Below are 10,000 nucleotides of genomic sequence, written 5' to 3'. Positions count from 1 at the left end.
GAGGCTGCAATTTGGTATGTTTAATGATTGGAGGTTGCATGAGCAACATGCCAATTTGCAGCCCTCTAGCCTCCCTAGCTTTTTAGATCTGAGTATGGAGAGACAAAGCCATCTTCATAGTTTTCTACCACAGAACACTAAAATGAGGTGGCAGAGTAAAAATTTAAGAGAAATAACATCTAATCAAAACACCTGCTTACTATCTTTCAAAATAAAACCAGCGAAACAAAACCAATTATAATATACAGTGATATATAATCGAGGAAATGTAAGATTTAGAAGAGTAATATGTACACTAAATTAAAGTGCTAGATTGATGAAAGGGTGAAAGAATGTCAGTGATTCATCAGCACTTTTAGCTGACGTTCATTAACGAAGTTTAGAGCCAAATCAAATATCATATTTCAAAAAGAACAACGAGGAGGAAACACAAACAATAGGTAATAAACTAACAACACTCAGAGAGCGCAGGGAGTCAACGGAACGGGAGTTTAAACTAGACAAATCAAACTCAGAGTGATAGCGCGTAATAAATCAGCTGGCACTTCTCTATTGCACCGAATAGGAGATCCATATTGAAATCTACACACGGTCCCCAAATTTATCTCTGTTACAGAGGGACCGGCCAAATAAATCTCAGGATAAAAAAAAAAAATGCTGAAAACTGGATTATTAGTGAATCCGTTTCTGTATACTTTATAGAAGGGAGCCTATAAAGAAAATTTGTTTATTTATTTATATGTGTATTTATACATATTTTATATATAAATATGTATATGTATGCATCATTATATATATATATATATATATATATATATATATATATATATATATATATATATATATATACACATATATATATACACACACATATATATATATACACACATATAATTATATGTACACACATATATATACACACACGTGTATATAGTTAAGTTATAAATTACTTTATCTCTACACGCTTTGCCAGTAATCTGTATCTTTGCCAGTAATCTGTATCATCAGAAATCGGGCAGTGACTTCCAAATCTTCAGAATTACAGACTAACGAGGGTTTTGAACTACAACTCTTCTCAACCACAAATATTCAACAAATCAACATAAAAGATCAATTAACGTATAACCCTCTCCAAGCCAAAATAGCCGATCATGCAATATAAATTCGTTAGCAACAGTTGAAGGAAAGAAAATAAAACCAACCGCCGAATTGGTCAGAGGCAAAGTGCACTCTAACAGATGCAGTTTTTTTTATTTTTTTTTTTTTTAAGAACATGTTTAATAAAAAAAATAAAAAAAATGCGCAATCGAGTTTTCTACTCAGCGTAAAATGCTGTATGAGCCGCGAACCATGAGATTTTCAGCCACGGCTCGGTGATGGCCTGAGTTCTTGGCAACTTAGCGGTGCCAGAAACACGATCGTGGCTAACTGTAACCTTAGATAAAAAATTATGAGATAAAAACTACTGAGGCAAAAGGGGGCTGCAATTTGGTATGTTTGAGGACTGAAGGGTGGAAGATTGAGGGAGGATAGAAAAAATGCGGACGGACGGGACGGACAAATAACCATCTCAAAATTTTTCTCCAAAGAATACTAAACTGAAAAGTCTACCCGCACAATATATCAAAGCGGGAGACCTAATGGAAAAACAACCTGGTGTTAAAAGGTGTACGATGAACTAAAACAAATGTAGCTACTTATGATTATTAAAGCAATCGTTTTATATATGATCAGGATTTATCAAAACAGATAAAAAATCTACAAAATATCTAGGGATGCAGTACTGACTTTTCGTCTTAATTCAGACGCGCCTGAAACGCTTCAAGAGAGAGAGAGAGAGAGAGAGAGAGAGAGAGAGAGAGAGAGAGAGAGAGAGAGAGAGAGAGAGAGAGAGAGTGTATGTGTGTGAATACAAAATGGTAAGTAACGTTTCAACGGGCGACCAGTGTAGGAATAGCGTGTCTCTTCTACTGAATGACCTGGACAAGGCAAAATACTTGAAATTCCTCTTCCAAATACCAGTGAATCAATGACCTGCGATTCCCGAGTCTCAATCAGGACCCAGGATCCTTGATTCCTTTAGCCGAGAGTGGCCGAGCTAACCTCTTTCATCCTGTTAATGAATAATCACTTCATTAGCTCTCATTAACGAGTCTTCCAATTAGCAAAAGAATCGCTATTCACCGATTCATTGAAGGTTTTTTTTTTTTCAAAAGAGTGAAAGAACTTCACTTTAGGCATTAACTATTGAGGATATTTTTTTTTTTCTGCCGCTCTGGGCAAAATGCCCGCCCCTGAACCTGTACACTAAAAGTGCGTCTGTGTAGGCATGCACGTTTTATACGACTTTCTTTTATTGTACAGCTAAATTCTCTAATAAGTCGTCAGAAATACTTCAGATAGGTTAGGCAAGTTGTTAGGTTATATAACAAGCGTACAGCTACAGCACAACTTATTTACCCCCTCTATGGAATCATAATGATACAATTAATTAGTGTAACTATCACAGATGTTTCACAAGATATTGACCTTACATCAGCAGGATACATATACACATTTATTCTCATTTAATGATAAAACAGTGACATCCAATTGTACGAATACATTTGGTTGCAAAAAAATATAAAAGTAAACGCATAATGCGCTATGTGTATGTATATTATATGTATAATAATATAATATTATTATATATGATATATATATATTATAATATATATATTATATATAGCGTGCGGTGTGTGTGTGTGTGTGTGTGTGTGTGTTCATATGTATATATGTATGGAAGATACTGTGTCGAGCGTTCGAGACACTTCAGTACCGATTTATTCATCACTTATAATTCAACTACGGGGATATTCATATTCCCAAAGTAGTGTCAAGTGGATATTAAAAAACTGTAGCTTAATGATTATATATGGGAGTACATGTTTGTTTATATGAGGATATATATATATATATATATATATATATATATATATATATATATATACACACACAACACACACACACACACACACATATATATATATATATTATATATATATATATATATATATATATATATATATATATATATGTGTGAATAACTTGATCACGAAATATATAAAACGTGATGCTATGTACAAATTCTCCGCCGTGGCATTACCCTTTATATTATATATATATATATATATATTATATATATATATATAGATATATATCATATTATAAAATTCATCACTCACTCGTCGGAGGGCTGTCTAGACCATGGCAGAATACTGCCTCCTCTTTAATATTAATTTCCTTCTATTAAATGCTCTCAATCTTCGTAACTGCTAAAATAAATATTTACGTATATATTCTTCACCATCGTTTATCCATAATTGCTTTCGTTTGATTTACGAAGGCTCTAGGTATATTGGATTTAAAATGCCGTCAGACACCAAGGATGTTCTATATTAAGAAATAGGAAAAGGTAGTTTATGACAAAGATCTGACGCCAGTTTTATTTCAATAAATGTTAGATGTATTCATATGCCAATTTTTCTTAAAACTTCTCATTAATTTTGCTCTTGATGCTCACTATAGTAATTTCTGAGCCTAGTTGAAATGTGCCAGTCTATTTTTCTCTCCTAATCTCTCTCTCTCTCTCTCTCTCTCGATCCTCTCTCTCTCTCTCCTCACAGAGCTGGGGTATTTTGGGAATTTCATTTTCCACAGAATTCACGCAACCAGCGGCTTCATTTCTCTTCTTTCCGTCAGGTGAAACAATGCGAGCGCTGCTGCTCTGGACCCTCTTCTCACTAGCGTCCTCGCAATGGAGGACAAAATGCTGCAGGCTAGAAGTAATGATAAATGTCCGACGAAGTGAAAGACGAGGAGAGGCTTTGGTTGGAGGACTATTACGACGACGACTACTACTACTACTACTACTGCTGCTGCTGCTGCTGCTGGTGTTACTATTTCTGCTCCTCCTGCTGGTGCCGCTCTCTTGCTTGCAGCTGGGTGAAAGAAGGTGAGGAGAATTGCACGATCTTGTAGGCTTCGTATTTCAGGCCTTAAGTGGTTCTTCTAATTGGTCACTCGTAGCGCTAGATGGCAAAAAAGAGCTCTTTCTACGACCTTGAATAGAAACGCGCTTTGTAGCATCTTGAAAAAAAAAAAAAAGAAGAGAGAAGAAGAAGAAGAAGAGAAGAGAGAAGAAGAAGAGAAGAGAGAGAGAGAGAAGATAAGAAGAAGAAGAGAAGAAGAGGAGGAGAGATAAGAGAGATGAGAGAAGAAGAAGAAGAGACGAGAGAGAGAGAGAGAGAGAGAGAGAGAGAAGAGCTTAAATAAAAATGGCAAGACATACCTGCTCCAACATCATCTTGATTAATGGCAAAAACATCAGGCTGTCCGATAAGAGAAGAATAAAAATGGCGGAACAAGCGCCCAACAAGTTCCTCAGAGGAGAGTGCCGATGACATAAAAAGCTCGCCGGGTAAAAGTTGGTAAAAAGAAGCGAAAAAAAAAATTAAAAAAAGGCAAAGATGAACACACCTTTAAAAATTTCTTCAAGGCAGTGAGCAAGCAGTCTACAAACATACTTTAAAATTTCTTGAATATGCACGACAGATTATTTTTCCTTTTTTTTTAGGCAACCGGACAATTTCGTGCTCCCCCTTTTTCGTAACTAAAGAAAAGTTAAAGTTGCGCCATAGCTTCTTTAGCATAACCCAGCTTCCTGCACAGCGCACAATGCTGTAAGAAACTCTCAGCCACGGTCCGCATGTGGCTTGTGTTGTTGGCTGGCTAAACTTCAACCGTAAATAAAATAAAAACTACTCAGGCTAGATGGCTTCCATTTGGTATTTTTGATGATTGTAGGGTGGATGATCAACTTACCATTTTGCAGCGCTCTGGTCTAGGTAGTTTTTAAGATCTGAGGGCGGAGAGAAAAGGTACGGACGGACAGACCAATAGTCATTTCAATAGATTTCTTTTACGGAAAACTAATAGCACACATTCTAGAACTGAAGTCGTCGGAAATTCGATATTGCTCATAATTCTCGGAAGGTTTTACATAAGGTCACAGGTTAAATATTCCAACGAGATTACGCACGTGCAAAGGAAATATAAAAACCAGAACAGCAAAATCCTAACTTAATTTAGACTGCAATTGAACTACCCTTAATAAAAGAGGCTTTGTTAATGAGCCTTCGAATAAAAATATGAATATCATGTACGCAACGAATTTTCGTGGAAGTGCCGACTGATAATAAATTACGATAATAAGCAAAAATGGCTTTAGCTATAATTAGGCAGCCTCACATATTCTGAGAGAGGAGAGTATGCGTCTGTTTTCGAAGGTAAATACTTGGATAAGCCTGACACTGCTGTTTAACAAACACATCTATACGCACAAAAGACCGAAAATAAATATACATGCTCACCGAAGGGCATTGCGGCTATTACAAGCATATGCATATGAGAAGATACAGGGGTAATGTCAAAAAACAGTCTTCATATTCTGTTATATTCATTTTCATAAAATCTTAAGTTTGGTCTCATTCTCTCGAACAAACAGTTCATTGAAAACTGTCACCAGTTTTCCGTGGGATTCTATATTTATCCTCCAGGAATATTCCCACATATAATTTCTGCAGTCATTATCCACTTACACTGATTCATTTGATAACCCAAACTTATTTTCCATCCTTTAAAGTTTATACACAAATAACCACCAAGACATAAGTAACGATTTTTAAGGTTATTTTCAACAAATCTGACACTCAATGCGTGCAATACTTATTTACAATTACCTTAAAGTTTTCTTCTTGGGAATATTTTTCAATAATTTCACTAATACCAATTTCCAATCGATCCATTATAGAACATCATACTGACAACAGCGTTTCACAAATTTTCACTTCTTTCACTTACGTTCTAATACTTCCGTATCTGGCTTATAAATGGGAAAATACAGAGGTCGGGAAATACAACATGCTACGGCATCAAAACTGATTTCAGATTGAATGATCTTATTTCCTACTTGCATAATTTAATTTGCGTTCTAATATCTCTACATCTCGCTTATAAACAGGAAAATAAAGAGCTGAGGAAATATAACATGCTATGGCATCAAAACTGATTTCAGATTGAATGATCCACTTTCCTATTATATAATTTCCTTCCGGGTTCACCCTGTAGGTATTCAACACTCGCTATCCTGACTGACACTGGCAACGTTCTCGTAGGTCCAGTCAAGAATCGTAGATGCAACGTACGAGTTATTTACAGCCTTTCTTCACATATTTCCATAAATAAGACTCTTTATTACTAGCAATCATATGTATACAGAAATTATGTTATGAAATTCGTACAAGTTATTTACAGCCTTTCTTCACTTATTTCCATAAGACTTTATTAACAGCAATCATATGTATACAGAAATTAGGTATGAAAAATCGTAAAGTAAATACGTCTACGGGCATAACCAGCCTCGTTTCAGGGGCAGAACCAGCTCCGTTTCAGGTAATCCCTTCTCACCCCCACCCCCTTCGGAGGGAGGGGGGAAGGTAGGATGAAACCCCATTATGAAACATCTTAGGGGTCCTCACTATAACCTGCCAAGTTTCATCCCCATCGGACCTGCCGTTTGGCCGTGATTTTTCTACACACAAAGTCAAATACTTTGACATGATGAGCATCATTATCTGAAGAAGTCAATTTTCAACTGAATTTTTATTTTTGTGTACGGTATCACTTATCGTGAAATAAAATAAGGAAATATAAAATTTCGCGTCTAAGCCAATACAGATACAGCCGACACACAAGTTTTACTTGGTTGTACTTCAGTGTCGCTCGCTATCCTAGTTTATCCAAAAACTTTTCCTTCAAGTTAATAAGGAGGTACGAAGCTTTGTCTTCAGCAGCAAATGGAACACTCGAGGAACTTCAAAAATAACCATTCTTGCAGAGAAAATATCAAACAAGCGATATAATCATCTAAAACTTCCTAAGCAAATCATTTGTGCGTCTTATCTATCCAAATAAAGGGCCATCACTCATTTGCTAAGTAAATAAAAAAGTTGAGAGCCAATACTTCAAACAGCAATATCTTGCCAGACAAAAGTTCTCCATACTAATGAATGTAAATTAACTGTAGAGTTGCAGACGCCATCTTTTGGGCAGCGGCCATTTGTGAATAATTGCTCACCTAATAAGAGAAGAAAAGGCTAGTTTTCTCTGGGAAGACTAATAATGTCACTGGGTCAACTTTTCTGTTTCTCGAATCGAAGAAGACTGTAATATTTTACGCGCTAAAAACAAAGAATGGGATTTTCAAAACATTTACATATACTAGTATAAAGTTCTCAAGCATTGTGTAGTATCATATCATCCGCACATATACGTATATTCCTAGTTTGATTCATTCATCCAACTCAACGACAATAAATAAACATATACAAATAGACATATGTACATGTACATTAACATACAGATATATGTGTATATATATATATATATAATATATATATATATATATATATATATATATATATATATATAGTCACGACGTGTTCCAAGTACCTGATGATTACATCCCAATCACAGAATTCCAGGTACCTGAACTCTCATAACAAAAATTTAAGAAAATAATTGTAATAAAACTGAGAACTCTAAAGGCAAACAGTAATCCCTTAAAAAACTTATCAGAAATGTGATGTATCAATATAAAAACTTAAATACACTAGAGTATATCAAAGAGTAGCATTCAATTAAGCACTGAACAACTGTACTCTTCGATTAGAGTCACTTAAGCAAAAACCGAAGGAAGAAAACTGTATAAATCTGTTTTATTCACACAGTTATTCATTCCTACTACTGGTGATCAATAAACGAAACACTATAGTGACATTTTAAATGCAGAAGTTTATTATTAATCTAAAATCAAAAACTCACAGATTTAATTTAAGGAAACATTACTTTCACTTGGAAACACAACACTTCATTAACGCTTCAACTTCGATAAGACACAAAATAAAATCACCAAAACGTTAATATATGAAACAAAATTAAACAAGAATCTTGTAAACACACAAAATATGTTAAAAGTATTACATTCAAAAAGTTTTAAACAAATAATTCATATGACACTAAGAACACACAATTATACAAACCATGAAAATGAAATGTAAGTATAAATTCACAAAGGTACAAATCCCTATTATACCATGGTATAAATTTTAATTACAATACCCGTTATCTGCGGTTCTAGCCGTCACCAAGAAATACCTTATTCTTGAAGAGGTTCCCTATCTCTCTTCTCTCTCTCTCTCTCTCTCTCTCTCTCTCTCACACACACACACACACACACACAAATAATGCCACAATACTATTGTCAGATCTTACAAAAAGTTATCACAACGGAATGACCGACAATTAATTACTGTACGTTATAAACTTGAAATTTGTGAGGAGAGAGAGAGAGAGAGAGAGAGAGAGAGAGAGAGAGAGAGAGAGAATTCTCTTTTTAAATCTACACCGCATGGTTCTTGGCCTCTCAAAGACAATGAATTCTGATTCGAGTCATAAGCAAGACTCATATTTGCATTCTAATGACGTTATTATAAATGCAACGTGATTGCCCAGGACAGTCCAAACTCAACATGACGCAATTGCCACGCAGATTCCCTCCTTTTCGCATGGGACAAAAAGTTTGTTAACATATATTTTCATACATGTTAACCGAAGGGGAGTTTTTAGGTTGATAATGATTTCGTCTTCTCGTGGGTTCGAACCAGCGCCCAGCAGAGAAATCAGGACTTCAGTGACGTTGCCGACTTGTTGGCTGCGTCGACTATCTCACTGGAGTCCCGATTTCTCCTCTGTCCGCTGGTTCGAACCCAAGAGAGGGCGAAATTATTATTAATTAAAAATTCACCTTCGCTTAACATATATGAAAATATATTAATTCCGAGGTAGAGCGAATTGGATATTACAGGACATTTGTAGCTCGATGTATGTATATATATGAATCACGGTGATGTGATAAAAATTCATTATAATTATGCTGTATATATATATTATATTATATATTATATATATAATATATATATAATATATATATATACACACACACACACACACACACTCACACACACACATAGTAATATATATCTAATATATATATATATATATATATATATTATATATATATGTGTATATATATAAGTGTGTATATAAATGCCTCGTTTACCAAAACATACATCACTTCTTGTATATATAGACATTTATATTACTAATATACTTTAATATATACTATATGAAAGCGTGTAAGTATTCATATAGGAACATAATTTTAATGAACCATTTATTAGCAGTAATGTTGCACTAAGCATAATTTGTGGAGAATATTTCAATGAACAAAAACAACAAAGCCTATAACAATAATGGCACTAATGCCAGCGAGTGTTCTCCCACTTATTCTGAATCGCCTCGGTCGAGACAGAGAGACACGAACTTCAAAATTTATAGTGAATGACAGAAAATGAAATTACCTCTGGACTTGACATGTGCCACTTTATCACAGAGATGGGAGCGGGGAACGAGAGAGAGAGGGGACGAGAGAGAGAGAGAAGGAGAGAGAGAGAGACGAGAGAGAGAGAGAGGAGGGGCGAAGGAGAGGGAGGAGAGAGAGAGAGAGAGAGAGAGAGAGAGAGCAGGAGTAAGGGGAGGAGTAGCACAGATGAACCCAAACGAAAAATAAAAGAACGGAGAAATTAACTAATGCATTGATTAAAAAAATGGAAAATCTACGAGAAGAGAGAGAGAGAGAGAGAGAGAGAGAGAGAGAGGAGGAGAATTGGAGAGAGAGAGAGGAGAGAGGGGGGGTAAAAAAGTGAAAATCTACGACAGAGAGAGAAAAAAAATCTACGAGAGAGAGAGAGAGAGAGAGAGAGAGAGAGAGAGAGAGAGAGAGAGAGAGAGAGAGAGAGAGAGAGCTCCTAGCCTTCTAGATATGATATGAGGAGAACCG

At 35.4% G+C, this 10,000-nt stretch overlaps 1 protein-coding gene across 1 annotated transcript in view; it reads right to left on the bottom strand.

Annotated features, from left to right (window-relative positions):
* LOC135205852 (uncharacterized protein DDB_G0271670-like) overlaps positions 1-10,000 on the bottom strand; it is a 22,926-nt gene that overhangs the window by 8,645 nt on the left and 4,281 nt on the right. Inside the window, exon 2 of the mRNA XM_064237104.1 lies at positions 3,707-3,980. Within this exon, the coding sequence (XP_064093174.1) occupies positions 3,707-3,980 (274 nt within the window). The remainder of the gene's footprint in view (positions 1-3,706; positions 3,981-10,000) is intronic.

Source organism: Macrobrachium nipponense, chromosome 24, assembly GCF_015104395.2.
Source record: "Macrobrachium nipponense isolate FS-2020 chromosome 24, ASM1510439v2, whole genome shotgun sequence".
Classification (NCBI taxonomy): Eukaryota; Metazoa; Arthropoda; class Malacostraca; order Decapoda; family Palaemonidae; genus Macrobrachium; species Macrobrachium nipponense.
Note: the sequence above shows the minus strand (reverse complement) of the source record. Positions and strands in the feature narration are given on the sequence as shown.